General features: G+C 37.4%; 1 protein-coding gene across 1 annotated transcript; it reads right to left on the bottom strand.

Annotated features, from left to right (window-relative positions):
* Positions 1 to 281: 281 nt before the first annotated feature.
* Positions 282 to 20,471, bottom strand: zgc:92380 (uncharacterized protein LOC445086 homolog). Its single transcript, XM_026912849.3, has 8 exons — positions 20,037 to 20,471; positions 15,175 to 15,257; positions 13,563 to 13,719; positions 11,079 to 11,243; positions 9,566 to 9,691; positions 6,994 to 7,388; positions 5,206 to 5,240; positions 282 to 1,284 (listed from the first exon to the last, which is right to left on the bottom strand). Exons 1-8 carry the CDS (start codon positions 20,346 to 20,348, stop codon positions 440 to 442), a joined length of 2,118 nt encoding a protein of 705 aa, XP_026768650.3. The 5' UTR covers positions 20,349 to 20,471; the 3' UTR covers positions 282 to 439.
* Between the last annotated feature and the right edge of the window lie 3,581 nt (positions 20,472 to 24,052).

The following is a 24,052-nucleotide window of genomic DNA, read 5'->3' as shown; positions in this document are numbered from 1 at the left end:
TGTTTGTTTTACTTGTCTATTACATTAATCGTAAATAAGACACACCCCCAAAAATGTGCGAACTTTAATTAGCATTATTTATATTGTTTATGTATGTTTATTTCACAAAAGAAGGAGCTAAAAGGTCAGTAAAATGGCTAATCTAATGGCAGTGTGATAACTCCTGTTGACAAAATTATTTAATTGTCTCAGATCAGCTACTGTTCAAAACCCAATAATGAAATTGTGTCTCTTTGATTACATAACTGAAACACCCAGAAGATCCACAATACACACCAAGCTTTAGAGTTCAGAAGTCACACTTCTTTTATTGTTGAACAGAGACAACAGGTAGACATGCACACTTTAGAGAGAGAGAGAAATATAGAAAGAAAGAGATTAAGGCAGTAATTTAAAACTGACTCCACTGAGGACATTGTGCAACACTGCAGTGGAAACATCACTCTTCCACATTCTGTAAAATCACCGCCTCTGCGTTCTCAGGCTTCTCCCCTTCTTGTTTCTCCTTCTCCTCCTCTGGATTCATGTTCTCCACAGAAGGTTTTAACTCCATCTCCTCCTTGGCCTGAGTGTCCCCCACAGGACTCACTGCCTCCTCCACCTTTTCCACCTGAGTCTCCACTACAGGACTCACTGCCTCCTCCACCTTCTCCACCTGAGTCTCCACTACAGGACTCACTACCTCCTCCACCTTCTCCACCTGGGTGTCCACTGTGGGACTCACTGCCTCCTCCACCTTCTCCACCTGGGTGTCCACCATGGGACTCACTGCCTCCTCCACCTTTTCCACCTGGGTGTCCACCGTGGGACTCACTGCCTCCTCCACCTTCTCCACCTGGGTGTCCACCATGGGACTCACTGCCTCCTCCACCTTCTCCACCTGGGTGTCCACCATGGGACTCACTGCCTCCTCCACCTTCTCCACCTGGGTGTCCACCATGGGACTCACTGCCTCCTCCACCTTCGCCACCTGGGTGTCCACTACAGGACTCACTGCCTCCTCCACCTTCTCCCCCTGAGTGTCCACCAGTGGGCTCACTGTCTCCTCCTCCTCTTCCTTCTTCTCCACCTGAATTTCCACCACCGGGTTCACTGTCTCCTCCTCCTTCTTCATTTCCTCTAGGATGACTGGGTCTTCTTCCATTCCTTGTCTAGCTTCTTGTTGATCGTACTGCTTGTTCATGGCAGTGTTGGCAGCGTTCAGCTGCAGGTCCTTCTGAGTGATCATCTCTTCTTCCACAATCTCATTATTGAGTGTCGTGTCAGGAATCATGTAACGGGGCCCTGCAGGAGATCAAGTAGCACAGAGATCATTACAAGGTTTTTTTTATTGCTTTAGCATAAATATGAACATTGTTGTGTATAGTAACCGTTGAGAAATAATAGAATGGACTTATCACAGGGTGTTTGCAGGTCTTTAAAAAGTTATAATCTTGTCTGAAACTCCATTTTTAACAATTAAAAGCCTTAAGTATTAAATTATTTTAAATTCAAATGTACACAGTTATACAGTCAGGTTCATAAATCAGGTCTCAGTGTTTAAGTCGAGGTTGAAGACTTATTTATTTAACCTAGCATTTAGCGACTAGTGTTTTTATCAAAGGAGTAGATCTGGGGGACTCGTGGATGTTGAGTTTTATCTCCACACGGTGACTGTCAGTGTACCTAACCACTTTCCTTCTCCTTCTGCCGAGCTACACTCCTGAGCTGCCGGTGATCCAGACCCCCCTACGCTCTGGACCTGATGAGCATCACTCCTGAGCTGCTGGTAATCCAGACCTCCCCCCCCTTCACTCTGGACCTGTCCACCGGCAATGCTTCACACTGCCACGAAGACGCTTCAGCTGTTTTCCATGGACTACACCAACACACATTGTACTCACACACACGCACACTACAGTGTAAACCCATATGAGGATGGGTTCTCTGTTGAGTCTGGTTCCTCTCAAGGTTTCTTCCTATGACCATCTCAGGGAGTTTTTCCTTGCCACCGTCGCCCTGCTTGCTCATCAGAGACGGCACACACACACACTTCACTTTACTTTTGTTTGTGTAAAGCTGCTTTGAGACAATGACCTTTGTAAAAAGCACTATACAAATAAAAATGAATTGAATTGAATTGAATAAATATTTGGACAGCAACACAATTTTCATAATTTTGTCTCTGTACACCACCACAGTGGATTTGAATTGAAGCAATCAAGATGTGATTGAAGTGTAGACGTTCTGCTTTAATTCATGGAGTTTAACAAAAATATTGCATTAACCATTTAGGAATTACAGCCTTTTTTTTTTTTTTTAGAGTCCCTCCATTTTCACAAGCACAAAAGTAATTGGACAATTGACTGATAAGCAGTTTAATGGCAAGATGTGGCCTGTTTCCTCATTATTTCATGACAAATTAAGGAGATAAAAGGTCTAGAGTTGATTCCAAGCGTTGAATTTGCATTTGGTAGCTGTTTATGGGAACTCTCAATATGCGGTCCAAAGAGGTATCAATGCAAGTGAAGGAGGCCATAACTAGGCTGAAAAAAACCCCAGACCTATCAGATAGATAGCAGAAACATTAGGAGTGGCCAAATCAACAATTTGGTACACTCGTAAAAAGAAGGAATGCATTGGAGAGCTCAGCAACACCAAAAGGCCTGGAAGACCACGGAAGACAACTAAAGTGGATGCAGAATTCTTTCCTTGTTGAAGAAAAACCTCTTCACAACATCTAGCCAAGTCAAGAACACTCTAGAAGAAGTAGGCGTATCGTTGTCAAAGTCTACAATCAAGAGACGCCTTCATGAATGTAAATACAGACGGTTTACCTCAAGATGGAAACCACTGGTAACACTCAAGAACAGAAAGGCCAGATTAGACTTTGGTAGAAAATCTCTACGAAAAAAGCCTGACCAGTTCTGATGTAAGATTTGCTTGTATCACAATGATGGGAAGAGAAGAGTATGGCGACGTAAAGGAAAGGCTCATGTTCCAAAGCATATCACACCATCTGTCAAACATGGTGGAGGCAGTGTTATGGCATGGGCATGTTTGGCTGCCAATGGAACTGGGTCACTGATGTTTATTGACGATGTGACTGCTAATAGAAGTAGCAGGAATAATTCTGAAGCGTATAGAGCTATACTTTCTGCTCAGATTCAGTCAAATGCTGCAAAAGTGATAGGACAGCGCTTCACAGTACAGATGGATAATGACTCAAAACATAACACAAAAGCAGCCCAAGGGCTTTTTAAGACATTCTTAAATGTCAGATGATCTCAACCCAATTGCGCATGCTTTTCCCTTATTGAAAAGACAAAACTGAAGGCAGAAAGACCCACAAACAAGCAGCCACTGAAGGTGGCTGCAATAAAGGCCTGGCAAAGCATCTCAAGCGAGGAAACTCCGCATCGGGTGATGTCCATGGGTTCCAGACTTCAGGCAGTCACTGACTGCAAAGAATTTGCATCCAGATATTAAAAATAATCCTAATATTTATTATTGTTAGTTAGTTACGTTTGAGCCTGTGAAAATGGCTGTAATTCCTAAACAGTTAATGCAATATTGTTGTTAAACCACTAGAATTAAAGCTGAAAGTCCACACTTCAATCACATCTTGATTGCTTCATTTCAAATCCATTGTGGTACAAAAACTGTCACTCTCCATATACTTATGGACCTGACTGTATATGATTTTTGATTTATGATTTTTGGACTGCCATTTGTGTTGCTTCTGTTTGACTTTTTTGTTTAAAAAAATTTATCACATTTAACTTGAAGAAATTTGAGATCCTATTTTTTGCAAATTATGACAGAAAACTTGCAGGAGATCTGTGAAATGTCACTGTATATTGAAAATATTTGTTAGAAAGAAAAGGACAAGAAAAGCAATCTTGTGAGACCAGAGATCAGACATAAATCAGAAAAGGAGGAGTGTGAGGAGTGGAACAGAGGTGCAGTGTGATTGTATGGTGTAAATATACATAATGTTAGATCTGAATGAGATCTGGTGGTATGTACAAATGTTTAAAAAAAAAAAACAGTAGAGGTGAATGTACTGCCTCTGAAACCTTAACTAAGTAAAAAAAAAAAAACAATGAAACATGCTGTTATAGGGAAAAAATCAACAATGGGGTGATGTGATGCAGCCAGACACAAAGTGGAGCTACAGTTACCACTCTGTGTCTATATCAGTGTTGGCAAATTCCTCTCATATCACATCAATTTGCCAACACTAACTATTTTTTTTTTGTCTATTGAAGAATAACACAAGGGCTTCCGAGTCCTGCAACAGAAAAGCATGCTATCCGTCACTCTGAGTCAAATTTAGCCATGCTGTCTAGGCTGAAGGTGCATGTTCTCTCTCTCCCCCCTGTCAATCACAGTGACACTAGCCAATCACAAGCATCTGTGGGCCCATGTATGCAGAAGAGGGCAGATAGCGCTTTCCTCCGTGTGTGTTACTCTGTTGCAGCAACAGCAGCAGTTTGAAAAACGATGACACTGGAGACTCCTTCCAAAAATGCGAAATAAACACCTCTATACCAGCAATTACCTCCTTTTTAAAATCTATTTATGATTTATGTGGGCTGTGTAAATCATTACTATAGAAATGAGAAAATATTAGAATGAGTGTATTAATATAAACCTGTGATTTGTCAGGCAGAACTACTCAGAGCTGCTGATATAGAAAAATAATCACCTCCAGATCAATCAGATCCAGGAATTCACTAGCGCTGTGGTATAAATGGAACGTTAGTTTGGTATAAGGGAGGGGGGTAGTATATTTACAACATAAATATCTAAGAGCTCTAAAGGTCTCTAAAGATATCAAACCCATGAGGCCCAGTAAACCTTCCCATTTTGTGTTTTTCTTCTCTCTCACTCTCTTTTTTTTCTGGTTTGGTAACATAAATGGGCTTGTTCTGAAAGCACCACCTTCATCAACCCGCTATTGTCTTAAGATCTATCATGCCTTATGCTTCAGGAGAGAAAAACACTTGCATCATCAGCAATCAAAGCTGAAGTGACAGTCTTAAATGGATTGACATATAGATTTTGACAGCATGAGAAAACAGTAATCATGGCTTTTAAGTAGGTGTTTAACCACTGGGGTTTAATTAGGTGTTCAGTGTAGACGAGTGACAGGCAGAGAACCAGAATGTCAGAAGTGATTTAAGAAGAATGGACGAATAATCAGAATGACACGGCACTTACCAGCACTCAGAGCCTGCGCTAATGAAAACTCCACACTGAGAGAGAGAAAAAGAGAGACAAAATGTGTTCAGACGAGCAGAAGACAGACACTGAGGGGTGTGTTAGTTATGAGCTTGTTGCACAATACTGTGATGTTTAACACACGCAACACTATACTGGACATTTCAACCATCGCTACTGCTGTGGACAGTCTTCTATGAATCTTTAACCTATTACATTTAGGGAATGCGATCGTTCCTGTTAGTGAAGGAAATCCAATAATTCTGTTCACAGGACAAGAGTTACATTAAATGTTTGAAAACATGGCAGACAGAACTCTCTCTCTCTCTCTCTCTCTCTGACTGAGAAATGCGTTTACAACTCAACTATTTCAACTGCATGCCTCTTACAAATCCTTCCGCTATAAGTTATTGCTTTTTCGATTTATTCCTTTTTTTATTAACAGGTATCAGTTTTGTACATTGTTAAAAGTCATTCTTGTGAGTAAATTTAGCTAGTTCACACTCTGAGGGCAAAAATAATCGCAAGAAATTTAGTATTTTTGATTTAGCAAGAACAAAATGGTAAAACATTGCAACATGCAGCCTTGCTGCATTCCATTTAATAAGAAATAGTTTTTCCTTTAGATTTTTTTTTTATTTTAAATAATGGGGTTTTGCGGTAAACTTGCAGACACCTTTTAGACACGGACATGTTAGTGTTGTTCTGTTCAGTTTTAATGGCCTCCCAGGCTGTCAAGGTGTATTAACATGATTTCATGAGTCCTACCTTTAAATAATCTGAACATGTTTGTATGTTAAAGGAACCTTAGCCCTTTTCTTTTTTTGCTCCAGCGTGTAAGTCTGTCTGCAACATGCTAGATAGATCAATAGCCACAGCAGTCAGGTCACTCCTGGACAGCGGAACTAACTAATGTTTTAGAAAGCTAAAGGCATTGCTGGTTATGTTTAATGTTTTTTTTTTTCTCCCAGTTTAAGGGGCAGTCTGTGATTTTAGAGCAAATTGCAATTGCAGTGAAGACACTAAGAAGCCTAACATACTCCCTAATGGACCCCGCACACACTGTGTGTTACTTTTTAAGGAAAAGGGGCAGAGCTCAGCAGCTGAGCTAATTTCTGGGCTGGAAAAAATGTAAATAGAAGCTTGAAATGAAGGAACCAACCAGCTCTTCATATAGCAATATTATGAATGTCAGTTCTTTTCTAGAGTATCTTTGAAATTGTATGACCAGAACAGAAACATTTGTTTTACAATATTACAAACTGCACCTTTAAAATACTGCTTGCCAGCACAGGTAATAAAAATAGTATAATAAAAAAATATATAAAATAATAATTAAAAAAAAAAACCCAACATTTGCCTATCAAATGGTTCCTCTGACCTATTTGGTGCCTAAGGTGAAGTTTTATTTGGCAAATTTCTATGTTAGAGTGCCAGGGGCTGAAACTGGCCGTGACATGTCTATTGCTTGGTTTTTTTTTCCGTTCTTGGGAATAAATGTGATTTAGAACTTTCTGGAGGTCTTCCAGAAGTGTTAGCCCATTTTCCTTCATTTCATACATTCATGCATTTGACATACAGCCATTATATCACCATTTTAAGATGATTTGCATGTTAAGGCTCTGTAATGTGTGATGTATTCTGCATGGTTTGCCTCTGGTGTAGCATAACGCTATAGTTATGGCAACTTTTTTATGCACAGTATATCCTAATATGCAGAATTACTACAATTGTCATAGCTATATCATGTGTGTGGCAAGATTTGTGACGTTTCTTGCTCTTATTTACCTTTCATCATATCCACCCAAAGCATTGCCTCCAATATTAGCATCTTCAAATGCACCATTATTGTTGACATTAATATCTTCTGGTGGGCCAATATTCTTGATATTGACCTCTTGTGCTCCCATGCCTCTAAAATCACCATTTTCAGGCAATCCAGAATCGGTGATACCGTTGGAGGGCAGCCCTGTGCCTTCCAGAAGACTGTGATAGGTGGTGATCTCTTCCTCCAGTTTACTCTTGATGTTAAGCAGAGCCTGATACTCCGACCCCTGCCTCGTCACCTGGGCGTGGACATCCGCAAGCTCCGCCTCCAGCTGCTGGATAACCATGTTGTGACTGTTTACGTTTCGGGAGTAACGTCCCACCGTGTCGTTCAGTGTGTCTTCCAGAGAGCGGTTCTGTAATGAGACGTGTCCAGTTAGCTGTCAGTTTTAATACGTAAGTATTCCAGCTTTAAACATTAAGTGCACAGTTCACTTTCAATACTTTCACTATCTACCCTCTTCCGCATACATGAGCTCACAGACGCACACGATTGGCTAGTGTCACTGTGATTGACGGGAAAGAAAGCATGCCCCTCCCACCCAATTTTTCTTTTGTACAAAAAAAAAATTGTATAAATTATTATATAATATAAAAATATATTTGTATAGTATTGTTTATTAATGTTTATTTTTCTCATACATTATAGTATACAGTACATCTGGGGGCTTGGTTTTTGTTCTGAATTTGAAGTCTGAAAAATGTCCCTTGTCCTAATGAGAAATTATGTTCATATTATAACAATTATTTCAAAATAACAGACAGTTGGACCATTTACGTGGGTAAATAAAAGCGTACGTAAATGCAAGTGTTTGAATTGATTTTAGTTTCGATGATTTTAGGTTAACCTTGAAGCAAACAATATGTAGTGGCATCTTTATTTATACGTATTAATATGTATACATATTGTTATACCTACAAATTATGTATGTATTATAACAATTATTTCGAAATACCAGACAACCATTTAAGTAGGTAAATTAAAAACGTAGGTAAATGCAAGTGTTTAAATCAATTTTAGTTTAAGATTCACTTTGAAGCAAACAATATATAGTGACATGTTTATCTAATTTTAATAACAACATTTTAAGAACTTGGCATCAACAGCATGAATCCGTGGACCCAGTCCACCTTGGCTGGTGGTTGTGTAATTGTGTGGGAAATGTTTTCTTAGCACACATCTGATCCTTTAATATCAATCAATGGCCATTCGCAGGAGATTTGCAGCATGAATGTGAAGCTGACAAATCTGCAGCAATTACCTGATGCAATCATGTCAACATGGACCATTGCTCATTAGTGAACAGAACAGAACAGAAGGTGTTAAAAGCAGACACACCTTGTGCATTTATGCAGATAATGTATTTGCACTTATTTGGCCTGTAACAAGTTTTGGCATAAATGAAAAATTCTTACAAACAGCATAAATTGCCCAACCCCCATGTTTAAATTTGGTTTTCTTTCATTCAAAGAGCTCTAGTTAAGCTGAATGAGGAAGTGAAATCTGAGCGTAAGTAATACGGGTCTTTCATGGTTGAATGCTGAGTTACCAATAACAGTGTTACCGCTGAGTTGACAGTATGTAACTGAGGCTACGTTTAGATTATGCATTTTGTGTATATTTTCTTTCTAAAATGTTTAGTATTTTATAAAAAAAAAAAATACTACAAACCAGTTGAGTATCTTTGTGATAAAATGTAAAATCGGAAACTGTTTCACTACTCAACATCTATTTAAACACTCTTTTTATGCTTTTACTCTTTTATTTAAATACATTTAAGGTAAATATAATAATATTTAACATAAATTTAAGAATAATGTATTCATTATAATAATTCCTTATTAGTAGTAATAATTATAAATTGTAAAAGATATCTGAAGAAAAGAAAAGTAAAAAAAACAAGGATCATATTTACCATATTCAAGCATTAAGAGCATTTTGTCATGTATGAAATCTATTCTAATAAAAATATTATAAACAGTTTTTGATGATGTAGTTCTTGATGTTGGAAAGCATCTCTCTCTCTCTCTCTCTCTCTCTCTCTCTCTCTCTTTCTGTCTCTCTCTCACGGTGGTTTCAGTCTCCCAGGTCATAAACCTGCTGTACAGGTCCCTCAAGTTCTCTGTGTTTAATCAGTAGCATGGTAATATGACCACTAATAAAGAGCCGATTGAGCTAATAAAATTTCCCACTGGCAGGCTCTGGCTTGATGCAAAGCAATAAAATAGATAATTACCTAAAAATATATGATTTGAAAAGAGAACAAGGGCAAAATAGTGAGTGCCAATACAAACAAAGAGCTATGTTAAATTATGTATGATGTATGAAAGACACATTTAAAGCTGCCATGTGTTTCATCTGATACAATGTGATCCAGTATTGTATCAACAGTTTAGTTTTAATAAAAGTGTTTCAAGCTTTGAAGAGTGGGAGACCAAACCTTCTCTTCTGAGTTGAATTGTACAGAGGCCACGCCTCCTTCACTGGCCTGGCTAGTGTGTGTGGGAGTGTGTGTGTGTGTGTGTGTTATACCATGCTATGCATGGCCTGAAGGTCAATCTCCAGCCCTTGCTTCTGTCTGCGCAGGTCATTCAGCTCGCTCTGTCCCTGCTGGAGAGCATCAGTGTTCCTGCTCACCTCCGCTGAGATGTTTTCAAACTGTCGAACCACGGAAACAATGTTAAATCAGTGAAGAATGTAGTTAAAGAAAAAGAAAATGGTTCTCACAATATTATCATGCAGTGGATCTGGCTAGCTTTGGATATGTAGAGAGTATATAATTGTGGGGAAAGGAAAGGCTTTATCACTATTTCTATTGCAATTGTAATCAATATCATACAACTCAACATGCTCTAAAAAAATACAAATAACCCCTTTAAAAAAATTTCAGTTTACGTTCATGTTACAAGCGCAACTAATTTACAATGAAGTCACCTGCTTCTGGTCTGTCCATTTTATCGTTACGGCTGTGATGGATCATATTACTGATATAGCATTAACAAACAAAAGCATGACTCATTGAGGTAGAAAGATACGATCTGTTCAAACTGAATGAATCAAGCCATGTGGAATGATGCATGAGTATAGAGAAAGGTGCCAAGTTTTATTTTTACACTCATTAATATTTAAAAAAAAAAAAAAAGCATAAAAAAAATCAGGCCAATAGAAATATATTGCAAATATCAACCCTACTTGTACAACAAATATGAATACACTATGCACTATAATGAACTCTTATATTAAATAAAAAAAAATACTACAGCAATTTGGCATTAATTAATAATTATTTTTAATTTATTAATGAATGATGTGTTGTTTTAACAGTTTACAGTTCCATTTAATGCTGTGGAACATCCGTGAGGTAAGTTAATTCCTAGTGTCACTGATGTTATAGCAACTATAATGAGTCAATTCCCACACCAACCTCTTGTTTCCTCTCTCCTGAAGTCAAGAAGACAAAAAAAATACACAGACTGTTATGTTACAGAGAAACTGTTAAGTCTTCCGGCCTGTAGTAGAAATCTTACTAACTATTACAAACTGTTGAAACTGGAGACTCCTTCCGTTAACATTAAATAAATATCTATCTTTTCTTTGTCAAATAACAACATGATTTTGATGAGCTGTTACTATAGAAACGATAACGTATTAAAAGTGCATTACTATAAAACTTGTGATTTTCCTTGCAGTCGGATCTACTATCAGTAGACAGTTTAGTTAGAAAATTAATCAACACTGATCAGATTTGAGAATTAAACAGCACTGTGGAATAAAAGTGTAATAATATACAGTAGTTCTTTGTTGATTTGTAAATACAGTACAGACTCTACCTGCTATTTTATGTGAATTAAGTAGGTTTTGGGATGGAGGTCTTATCTGCTTAACTACACTTGATGTAGGGTGAGAATTGTGTAAATTTGGTTTTATATTATTTATTATGAGGGATGGTGGTCCACTGTGTTCATATGATCATTATGTTCACATGATTCATAAAAGTTCAGGTGTGTGTGTATATATAGCAACTTGATATAAAAAGTTCTCTGACCTTGGCTTGGTACCAGGCCTCAGTCTCCTCATGGTTCTTCTGTGCCGCTTTTTCATATTGCTGGCGGATTTTGTCGATTGTCTCGCTGAGGTCTTGGCCCTTCGCCGCCTCCATCTGCACGTCAACACTGGCATCTCTGATCTGACCTTTCACGTTCGCAACATCCTAAATAAGAATAGAAATAGGTCGTGTCAATATACACATAAACATCAATACATACATAAGCAGCAACATGACTCATTAGAACCAACACTGACGACCTTGTAGAGGATGAATACATGTATAAATACAGATTCATAGTTTTGGAGCAGGTTATATGACTCATTAAAACAAGGGCTGATGACTGTATACAATATCCAATGTGGAAATGTAAAGCTACTAACAGTAGCTTTCCTGGGAATTAGCCTCCTGGAGCAGTTTGTCAGCTTCTTATTGGTTGAAGACTAGATTAACTGGAATATGAAGAGACCCTTTGAGTGTTTATTTTTATTTCTATTTACTGCACCTCAGGAAAAGCCAAGAGACTCTTTATTTATAAACCTTTTTACTATTTGTACTAACTATAATAATATGTTTTGTATTTAAGAGACTTGGAAATGTTCAGAAATAATGAAAGACAATATAGTTAATATATATACACAGATCAAAATCAGTTCCTGGATTGTTGCATTCACTAATAACTAGTACTGAACTGGGATTAAATGTGCACTAAGCAATTTTCATAAGCATGTTAGAATGTTTAATTTGTTGGTCTGAAATATGGGGAACATGACCTTTTAAACTCTTGAGTGGAAATTGTGGAAATCAGCCCAGCACAAATAATACAATGAACATGAAGCTTGGTATGGGTTTTATTTGGCTGAACCCAAAAATCATAATCCAAGTCCATGATGGGGATCAAAATATACATGTATTAGGAAATACCTTGGATTGTGCAAATCAAGGCTAGGAATTAACATTCTAAAAAAAAATTGTTATTATTATCAAGGCCTATCACTGAACTGAGTAATACACTTCAACATACATGGTTATTAAACACATGGTTATAAATAAATACCTGTAAAAACCTGGTTTTGAAGCAGGTGCTCCTCTGTATACAGCTATATAACTCTATATAACTCATAATAATATCTAAAATATAAAAAAAACACTCACATGAATTGTTGCCTTCTTTACCACTATGCAAACATTCGAGTGAAATTTACTTAAAAAAAAAAAGACCTAATTGTGTAAACTTTATTAGGCTTGTGAAATTTAACACTAGCATAAGTCTGTTCATTGACTTTGTCCAAAAATACTTAATATTAATGCTAATTCTCTTAATATAATATTTACATTGTGTGATAAATCATTAAACTCACTTGTTTTAGAAAAAAAACGCTGTAAACGCTGAGATCTGGAAGCTAGTTTGGAAATGCCTGTTATTTTTACTATTTTTAGTTTCAGTAAATGTCACACATTCTGTGGTTTGGCTAATTTGTGTAAAAACCCAATTTTAGGTCGAAAACTCAACTCTGGGCTGTTTTATTGATTTTTGATTAAATGAAATCTGTGATTTCATAATGTGTCAGTATTACGCCTCTGAAATGGCTAGAAAACTGACACATAATCAAATGGCACAGGTTTCAATGGAACTGTTTCTACAAAGTTTTCCTAAAATTGAAAAGACTTAAATGGCATTTAACAAGAATGTATAGAAAGCTATACATTCTTCTAAAAAGTATAGAGATATAGAAAGCAGTAGACATTTCATATTGTTATAAAGTTTCATGGTCAAAGTTGAATTGTATTCGACAATTTCCACAAGATTAGATGTACCATGGAAGACTGTGAAAGCCATCATCAACAAGTGGAATAAATGGGACACCAGAGTGACATCACCAAGAACAGGACAACATGAAAACTTCTCAGGGAGGCTGCAAGAGACCTACTGCACCATTAAAGGAGCTGCATGTGACAATCTCTTGTATTCTTCACGTCTGGGCTCTAGGGTAGGGTGGCTAGACGAAAGCCCTTTCTCAAAAAAAAAAAAAAAAAATCCAAAAAGCCAAGCCATGTGGAAAAATGTGTTATAGTCTGATGAGACCAAGGTAGAACTTTTTGGACATAATTCTAAAAGATATGTTTGGAGCAAAAACAAGACAGCTTATCACCCAAAGAACACCATACCCATGGTGAAGCACGGTGGTGGCAGCATCACGCAATTGATTTAGCCTGCAGGACCGTGGTCTTGTGATTGACCCTATTTTTTGTAATTTGCAGGATTTACCAAGCAGCATTTAGCGAGTCATCATGCTATTCTTTGATTTTAGGTGTTCCTTATTGAACTTTTATTGGGCCTTTAATGACTGTCATTCTGAAATATGGTTTATTTACTTTAAGATTTATGGTTATGATTCCAACTCCAACTCACGGCTTCTTTTATAAAGGTGCTTATTGCACATTTAATGGCTGTCCTGTAGAGAGTTGAGATTTAAGCAGTACCTCTTCATGAGTCTTTTTCAGGTATAACAGCTCCTCCGTCAGAGACTCAACCTCGCTCTCCAGTTGCATTTGGCTCATGTGTGTGTCGTCGATTATCTTTCGGAGGCTTGTGATGTCCTTTTCAACTCCCTGGCGGGCAGCAATCTCAGCCTCAAACCTGTGGTTCACCAATCCACACACACACACACACACACGCATACACAGGCACACACACACGCACATGTACACACAAACAGGCTCATGCTTCACTTCTTTAGTAATCCATGTGTATATAGCGCTGTGTTTGCTCAACATCGTAGGCAGGTATAATTACATGCTTTTCCAGACATACACTGAGTGTTGGCTTTGCTTAAATCACTCTGTCTGCACGAGTCCTCAATTTACAATCCACTTTTAGTACAGAAAGGATTAATTTCTGTCTGAATGAGTAATCTTGGTGTGGGTACCACAGTGGACAAACACACAAACAGATATTAAGCTCAGACGTGACTCAGAAGTGTAGTTGCAACGTAATATTTTGTTTAATATTTTTGTGTTTTAGTCACTGATAACTACATCTCACTAAAATAAACAGTCTAAACTTGAGTAAGCAAAGAAACAGCACATTTTCTGACAGACTCTAACTCCAGGCCTTGTTGTATACCTTTACTCTCTTTGAGCCGAATCCCATTGATAATATCACTTGTATACTATTTTTGCTATCTTAAGTTACATCCTATAGTTTTTAAGGAGTCGTGCTGGGCAATATAATGATATAACACTGATACTGTGATAAATGACACAATCACAATACACTTTTCTGAGATATCATGGGTATCACAGTATTGTCTTTCTATATAAACCCTTTTTAAAATGGCAAAAATGTTACATTAGATTTCTTCCATTAAAGTGCTAAATCATTTCGTTTTGTAGACAATTAAACAGATTTTTTTCTTCAACACTTCTGTTTTGCCGGCAGTTCACAAACATACAGTATATTATAATATATTAGATTGTGTATTCTAAGTATGTCTTCAAGTATCATGATATGATATTCTTCTAATAAGGGCATTTTCCTCAACATCCTCACCTTCAGTTTGCTCATTTAGGTTCCCAATTTTTGTAAAGAAGCCTTGTGACAACAACTGTCGACCACAAAAGCACTTTATTAATAAACTGAAGTGTAAAGTATTTGGCAGTATTTTGGCAGTATTTGGCTGAGCTTTCAACCCATTATACCCCAAAACATGTTCTCCGCTCCTCTTTCAACTCGTTTAAGTACTACAGGTGTGATAGGGCATTTTCTTCTGTGGAACTCACTACCATCTGATCTTAAAGAAGCCTGGACTTTTAGTGTATTTAAAATTTCTCTCAAAACCTATTTGTTTAGGATAGCTTTTACCTGATGATTTTTTTTTTATTTTTAATTATTATTACTATTATTGTTATTATTACTGAATTGTATTTTATTAATAGCTATTTTTGATACATGCTTATATACTTTGTTTTATGCTATGTACTTCTGTTTCTCTTTTCTTTTCCTATGTAAAGTGCCTTGAGAGGCCTTTTTAAAGGCGCTTTATAACATAAAGTTTTATTATTATTCATATTATTATAAAAGTAAGAGTCTTACTTGACTTTAAAGTCATCAGCAGCCAGTCTGGCGTTATCGATCTGTAGCATGAGGCGAGCGTTTTCCATCGTCATTTCTTTCACCTGGAGAGTGAAATAAAAATATAAAATATGTACACTATATCACAACACTACAGACAAAACGACTATACTGTGTGTCATTTAGAATTGAACTCCACTTGCCAGACATTTAAAACTCAGGACAAACATTATTAGCACTTCCAATAGAGTGAAAAAAATAGGCAGGTGAGGAAACAACTGCTATAGCAGCTATAATAATAATAATAATAGCTGCTATAATGTAAGTGATAAAAGGAAGTAATTATTTTTAGGGTAAATAGATAAAAAGTGTGATGTGTCATTCTTTAATAAATAACACTTCTTAGCATTGGCGAATTGCTGTGATGTAAGAAGAAAAAAACACTTTGGGTGATGCTGTTATAGGTAAATAATGAATTTCAGGGTAAGCTTAACTCTCATGTTGGTCTGTGTCAGACCACCCTGTCATTACTTATATTTTATAACAGCAGGCATTATTATTATTCCTGTTGTTATTGCTCCCACTGACCACAACAGGTGAGCAAACACTGGTCAGTTTTTTTTTATGTTAATGTTTTTTTCATCTTATGTACTGTATTTTGAGGCATGACATTGGATTTCTTCAGTTGGTTATTGGCTAAAGAATGTCTCATTGGAAGTGGTAGCTCAGTGTTTAAGATGTTGGCCACCTAATCAGAAGGTTGAGAGTTCAAATCCCAGCACTGCTGAGGTGCCACTACTGGTCCTTAACCCTCAACTGCTCAGTCGTATAAATCAGATAATTGTAAGTTGCTCTGGGAAAGGGTGTCTACCGAATGCCATAAATGTAACACAAAGCTACTGTTAGCTAATGATATTGAATTTGGTGGACTAGTGGCTAGCATGTGGTTCTATTCCTACTCAGGACATCAACCCCAGCCTCTGTAGGGTTGCATGAGCCAGTGCACACTCTCAGTACTGGTCCCAAGCCCAGAAATGGGGAGGGTTGCGTCAGACAGGGCATCTGGTGTAAAGCTTGTGCCAGAATCAAAATATATGGACGAGTGCTCTGCTGTGACGACCCCAAAAAGGAGCAGCTGAAAGAGCAAAAAAAATAAAAAATGCTAATGATATTGAATCTGTAACACTAGTGTACTTCATTAGATGCAAAATTATTAGCTACGACTTTTTATCACTAAGATGTATGCCTTTTATGTCATCATGTCATTAAGTCATTTTCTATAGATGCGGATTAGTATTTTGCCCCACCCTAGACTGCTACCCCAATAAAGTCTCTGAGTCTAACCTGGCCACCCCATTGTAAACAGTCTGGCTACACGAATGTATTAACAGAATCTGGATTTCTTGATGAGGGTTAAAGTGTAACCCTGAGTGCAGGAAAAACTATGGCCTTAGAATTTACAGTCATGGGAACGTTCATTTTAAAGCCATACTTGGTTTATTACCTTCTTATCTAGGTAAGTTTATCTAGATCTATAGCAAAAACATATTGAGAATTACAGGATACTCACCAAGAATGTTTATCTTCCCTTTCTGGCCCTGTAGTACTTACTGTAAAATGTAAATGAGCCATAATGTATGATAGTGGAGTTTATTTCAGGCCAACCTAAAACCTACTCGTTATTTTCAAATCTAATCATCAGAAAGTAAAGGCACCCTGTCTGCTTACCAGTGCATTTTAATCTGGTTTACTGTTTTACTGGTATTACTGGATGGTTGATTTCTTCCCATGATACGTTTTCTGATCTGTACACTGTTTTCAAAGCACCGCTGTCTATCTCGGACAAAACACTTCTGTAGAAGAGATTTAAATCTCAGTGATGCTTTCATGATTAAATAAAGGTTTGTTTTTATTCTTATTAGCTATTTTAAGAAGCATAATGAAACTTTATTTATCTTTTAAAAATCGACCTAGAATTTATCTCAAGCCAGGACACACAATCAAAGTATGATGGATTTCAGGTTTAAACTATACTTCACTTAAATTTTGCGGGCATAAGATTGACATTACATAAAAATACAAATTACAAAATATGCAGTATTTGGTCTCAATTGTCTATTTTTAAAGCTTAAAGCTTTAAAGCTTAAAACTCTACTTTAATAAATAAAGGTTATGCTAAAATCAGTATTGCAGTATTTCTTATTTCAGAGTTTAATCCAGTGAGACTTGTCCCCGTATTTAAACCATTATGTAAACGAGAGCCTCAGGTCTCCTTGACACATTTGCATGAGGATGAGGTTTTTGTTTAGGTGTGGCTGAACATGCCAGTAATTCTCCCTTGCTGTATTCTTCCAATACAAAAAAGCCTCAGGGTTTGGAGTCTGGTGCTAAAGCCTAAAAACCTTTTATAGTTAACGAATTCTTCTGCCTACACTGAATCTGTAACACTAATATACATACAAGTGTATATGATTTAATACAATTATAACACAGAGTGAAGTCCACAGCTGTATTTCTGTCTGTGCACCATGAAGGCATATGAGAAAAAAGGAGAAAATATTATCCATCGCTTGGGGATTCAAATTCTAAATACTGTATATTTTGTGTTGTTAAAGATTTATCATCAAAATACCTTTTATTTAAGATCTTATATCATTAGGCTCCATAAAGGTTGCACTGGCAGTCAGGTTTTTTGAACACTGTATCTCAGCATTTTTAATTAAACTTCAAGGAATTGAAGTTCTAAGCTCTTAAATCCTCTAAAATGAGAAAATCAGTGTAAGGAACAAACATGCGTGAATTAAGAAATGATTTCTGAATGGTTCTTATTCTTCTAAAATAACAATTAGAATTAGAAAATTAGTAATTCTTAAATGCCATTAGACACTGAAGACTCTCTCTCTCTCTCTCTCTCTCCATATATATATATATATATATATATATATATATATGTGTGTGTGTGTGTGTGTGTGTGTGTGTGTGTGTGTATATATATACACATATATCTATCTATCTATCTATCTATCTGTCTATATATATATATATATATATATATATATATATATACAACAAATTCTAAAGTCTTGGTTTAAGGATTAAGTCTTACAATATTGAACTACTAACTACTCCAAGCTACTACTCGGCCTTAGCAACTAGCGTGATGCAAATCCAGCTACTCTGAGGCCAGGAATGAATGCCTACACTGTTTACATATTTCCAGAGCGATGTAATACTGTACAATGTAATTCAGCGCTATCAGTGTTTGTATCACTGTCAGTGTCTACATTGTAAGTATGGATATAACAGGTTAAGAGTCATTTCAGCAATGTCGTTGTTAATATAGGCAAAGCCATCTCCGTTTTGATGCTATCTGACTTTACTTTCATTTTGGCTAGTTCCTTGTTGCTACGTGACCTTGAAATATATAACTGTTGGGATCATTGACCTGTTTACTAACAAATACTTCATATTTTATAGCACACTGATGTTGAAATCCAGACAAATGCTTAAAGTAAGAGTAATACCGTGAACTATCCTACTGTCAAGCCCTTTAATTAAACCCTTAAATTCCTATTTTCCTAAAATTCCTAAATTCTTATTTTAAGTCACTGATCTTAAATCAGAGGCTATTATTCAGTAACTAATACCAATTACTCAGTAACTACAGTAAAGCTAACAGAACAGGATTGTATTTACAAGACTGTGGAATGTAAGTTTTGGCAACAGTTCCTGGGAGTTTAAGGAGCTAATAGATTTCAACAAACAGGCCTACATTCACTGAGGTACACTCATGTAATGCAAAACATTTTAATTTCTCTACAAATATGAAAATGAATGACATCGGTTTTTATCAGCCACACAGATGTTATGCTTCTTTGTAAGATATGAACATTTTGAGCCTATTTAAAAAAGAAACTAAACTGTCACTTGAGTCGTGCCCTCAAGGGAACACCTCTCATACACCTTTTTAACAATGCATCTAGTGCTCTTTTTTAAAATCTACAATATAATTATGGTCCATTTATGTAACTTGAATCATTTTAAGATACTCTAGAAGTGCTAAAAGTACACATTTAAAAGATACATATTAAAGATACCACATGAGGCTTGAAGGTACCACTTCAGCAACAAGGCAATGTACCCTTTAGTACCCTTTTTTTTAGAGCGTAGGAGTTTAACCTCGTTGTATAGGCCAATATTCACCTATTAAGTGAGATATATTGATTCAAAGCATTATTTTTAAATTATCTAAAATATAAAATATGAAAATGGATGAAATCAGTTGTTATCAACTACACAAATGGTATGTGTCATTGAAAGATTTGGGAAATTTGCTTTTATTTAAAAAGGAAGCTATAGCCACTGATCAAAAAAAAAAAAGGTACTGAAAGGTACCTTTGCTTGTTGCTAGGGTGCCACTAATAAAGGTACACATTTAGTATCTTTAACATATCTGAAAACATGGATAAAGTGTCCCTTTAAAAGGATTTAACCATTTAAGGCATAAATTAACCATAATTAGTTTTTGAGTTAAGCTTTAAAGGTACAGTACATGAATGTTAGTAGGTGAAAGAGACATATTAAAGGTGCAGTAGGTAAGGGGACCATCCTACTGCTTGACAATGCTAGTTTAGTACCTTTATTTCTTTTTAAAAGAATGTCAGATTTCATTTCACTTTTTTTTATTTTAAGTTTGATTACAGTATAAGAAATGAGTGATACAGCTGTTCCAGTTATAACAAATGTCTATCTTGCCATATAAAGTCTTGACACTGATTTTGTTGGTAGCCAAATAAAAGAAACACTATGTAGAAAACAAACTTTTCTTTTCTTCCTTGTACATGTTTGGTGCTAAGGTAACACCCAGGATCTGTGCTCCTCACCTGGTCTCTCAGGGCGGAGAGAGCTTTCTCATAGCTGCTCCAGTCTCTCTGTCCTGCTGCGCGCCTCTCCGTTAAAACCTCCTTAATCTGCGCCTCCAGTTTGCTGTTGGCTTCCTCCAGCAGCCTCACCTGGCTCAGGTACCCCGCCAGACGCTCGTTCAGCCCGCGCATGGTCTGTTTTTCCTCTCCGGGATGCATTGCGCCTCCGGTGCTGCTCGGGCTGTTAAAACCCGCACCGAAGCGCACCGGGCTGCGCGCACGACCCAAACGCGCTTCCGGGCCCAGAGACGATGCTCTTATTCCGCGCGACATGCTCACAGATGCTGCTAATGATAATAATAATAATAATAATAACAGTAAGGAGAGTGTGTGTTGGTGCGTGTGGAGCTGTGGGCGCGCGCTTTGACGCAAGGCTGCACGAGCTTGTCAGATGCAGTACCTGTGCAGGGGTATTTATATGACACACACTCCCACCTGTGTGATGCTTTGCTTTGCTTGTCATGGGGCGGTGGTTGATTTACTTGCAAACGCATGGCATTATGGGTAAATACACTTCAACACTGAAACCACTTTTTTGTTGCACAGAAAAACTGAAGCACTTCTGTCTGTACTTTGGCACTTTTGAGTAAATAATTATGCACTTCAGATATACATATTTATAAAACAATTGAGCATCTATTTTAGGGCTGGAGACCTTTTGCCAACTTTGTCTCTCTGTAACCTAAACACAAATGATTATTTGTACTGTTCAAAATTGTACTGATGTTGATCTTATACTTTATATCCACATTAATACAATGTAGTATTTACTGGTGATAACCTTAAAATTGCACTAATTTGTCCTACCACTAGAGGGAGATGTCATACCACTCATTAATATCAATAAGTTTAGTGTCCAGCTTCAAAACATGTCCTGTATGTTCTTCTTTCATCATTCATCATTCATTCATTCATCTTCAGTAACTGATTTTTCCTGGTCAGGGTCACGGTGGTTACAAAGCATTTCTACAGGAACACTGGAGTGTGAAGCAGGAATTCACCCTGCATGAAACACCAGTCCAAAGCGGGATGCCCATGCACACACATTCACATGCAGGAGCAAATTAGACTCGACATTCCACTGACCCATATATTTTGGGAGGTAGGAGGAAACCGGAGAACCTGGAGGAAACCCACATGGACCCAGGGAGAGCATGAGGAACTCCACGCAGACAGTAACCCAAGCTCAGGATCAAACCAGGGACCCTGGAGCTGTGTCATGGCAAGGCTGCACCAACCTTCTGCCCGCAATTATGTGTGATAATTTGAAATTCTTTTTTAAAATGTTCAAATTTCAAAAGGGTTAACTTTTATAATAATAAGTACACTTTGCTGCCTTCTGCTGGTGAATAGATAATTTGTGTCTGTTTAGGCCAGGTTACTAGAAAAATGATTGATTCTTCTTCTTCTTCTTCTTCTTCTTCTTCTTATTATTATTGCTATTATTATTAGCTTCTAATATTTTTATATTATTATTTACTTACTTTCATTCATTCATTCATTCATTCATTCATGCATTATCCTTCCTCTTTTCCTGGTGGAGGTTGCAGTGGCAACAGGCTGAACAGGTCACTCCACACTTCTCTATCACCAGCCACAAATTCCAGGGGGATCTGCAGACATTCCCAAGCCAATTGTGTGATATAATCTCTCCAACGACGGGGTCTCCATCCTGTGGGACGTGTCTGATACGGCTCTCATGGGAGCTGACCAGGGAGCATCCATGTAAGGTGCCTCAGTAGTGGTAGTAATAAGCGTGTACAGTCTCAGCCTTGTTCTTCAAAGCGTCTGGTTGTGCTCATCACAAGTCTGTGTATATGGGGGGGTAAAGTTTATGGCCTGAGGTGTTACACTGTATATGTTGCATACACATATGTAGCATAAAACCATTCAGGGTCAAAGCCTTCAGATACACAGCATCACAAAATTTACACATGGAGACACCGGGGTTTCTCCCTGATGTACAGCCATGCAGTATTAGTGGAAAAAATAGCATATGATTTTCCTTATTTTTCACTGGTGTTTTTCAGAAATTCCATAATACAGAGTGTCCCTAAAGTCTTCGTACATAGGGAAGTTAACACTTTTTAGCAAAATGTAACTTTATTTACAAAACATCCTCTACATGATTTCATGCCATTTCTTTTTAAACACACACGGAGTCATCTCTCCCAAATTTGGCTCCCAGTTTGGCAACAGCGTCTCGTGTGATGTGCTTCCAGTGTTTTCTGTTAAAGTCCATCGCAACCTTGCGACAGCTTCCTGATCCAGCCATGAGAATGATTTCAGTATGTTCTTCTTTCACATAGGTATTCTTAAAGACTATATAAATCTAAAATATTAATATAAAAATAGACATTTTGCTTTTCCCTTTTGTATGGAGACTTTTGGGACACCCTGTAGCTTATATATGATGACACAAACAATCTGATTTAGAATAGACTATGAAAAGAAAAAGGCAATGGAAAGGCAGCTGGAAAAGGAAAAACATCATCCTGATGTAGGGAATAGTGGATATGATTTTTTAATGTACTTCCTGTGATAAAATTCTGACTTTTCTTTTGAAAAAGAACAAAATAGTGATGTTCTTTTCCTCAGTTTTAAGGTTTTAGCAGAAACCACATTTCAAATAGCACCGCCCTCAAAATTCTCTGCATCAAAGAACCAGGTACAATACATTGCACACTAATATACATAGGGATCAAGTTTGAGATTCTAGAAAATGAATTTATTTTCTTTATTCTGTGACAGTCTGGTCATATTTCATCACATAAACAACATCACAAACACCTCACCACCTCACCACACCTTATTTACACTACAGGCCACATAAATATCACAAACACATCACCATCATCAGTGCACTGTGTCCCAAACCGCATGCCCTACTCTCTAATAACTCTCTTGTAACACCATCAATCAGGCCAATGTGGATGTGTCCCAAAAAAAAAAAAAAAAAAAAAGAAAGAAATGCCATGCCCTATTCTGAATATACTGTATATGCCATTATTATGTTCATAAAGCACTGTGCATTGTTTGACCGCTAAGTAGTGAGGTGCATTATGGGATTTCTCCTAAATAGTGTATGGCTCCAAAAAAAAGTACACTGTATAATAACCAAATATTGTAATCTACTAGATTAATAATGTAATCTATCTGTTCTGCGTACACTTTGTATTTGTACACAACGGTTTGTATTGTGACAGCTAGTAGCCAGTAGCATGTATTGTATTGGCTCAGGAAAAACAGGGGCAGTGGACAAGATGGGAAAACACTGAGAAATGAAAAATAATCTGAAGAGATTTGTGGAGAAAAAGAAGGAACTAAGATTAGTTTTCAAGTGAGAGCCAGTTATGATGTTCTCCCAACTCCCTATAATCGAAGTTTGGTGAAGACCCAGTTTGTACAGTCTGTGGAAAATCAGCAAACCTCAAACACCTCCTCTCATCCTGCAAGATAAGTTTCACCCACAGGAGATACTCATGGAAGCACAACCAGGTCCTGACATGCCTTGCAGCCACTGTTGAGAAACAAAGCCTGAATAAAAATGCTATGTCTCTTGTGACTGGAAGCACCATCAAGCCCAAGGTCAGACAGCGACACTCAGCGCTCAGCAATACTGCTGGCTTCAACCATAATGAATCCTGCTTGTGATTGGAGAATGGTGGTTGACCTAGACAATAGGCTAATGTTCCCACCAGAAATAACCACTACAACCCTCAGACCAGACTTATTGGTATGGTCCAGCTGTGTAAAAGCTGTAATCAGAGTAATCTCTGAACTCACAGTGCCCTGGGAACATTCTGTCTGCAAGGCAAACTAGAGGAAACATCTCAGATATGCGGAGCTTGTCTGGGATGCCATCCATCTGGGATGCCAGACTGCAATGTTGAGCCCTCTGGAGATGTAGTGGGCTTAAATCAATGAAGAACATCTAAGAAAGGGGGCTGTCCATCTGACGACCCCTGTGAAGCATC

Source organism: Pangasianodon hypophthalmus, chromosome 5 (assembly GCF_027358585.1).
Source record: "Pangasianodon hypophthalmus isolate fPanHyp1 chromosome 5, fPanHyp1.pri, whole genome shotgun sequence".
Taxonomy (NCBI): Eukaryota; Metazoa; Chordata; class Actinopteri; order Siluriformes; family Pangasiidae; genus Pangasianodon; species Pangasianodon hypophthalmus.
Note: the sequence above shows the minus strand (reverse complement) of the source record. Positions and strands in the feature narration are given on the sequence as shown.

Coding starts and splice junctions, on each gene's coding strand:
- zgc:92380 (XM_026912849.3), bottom strand. CDS start 20,348: ATGTCGCGCGGAATAAGAGCATCGTCTCTGGGCCCGGAAGCGCGTTTG. Junction 13,720..15,174: donor GCTGATGACTTTAAAGTCAA/GTAAGACTCTTA, acceptor GGTGAACCACAG/GTTTGAGGCTGAGATTGCTG. Junction 5,241..6,993: donor TTGGGTGGATATGATGAAAG/GTAAATAAGAGC, acceptor TCTCTCTCTCAG/TGTGGAGTTTTCATTAGCGC.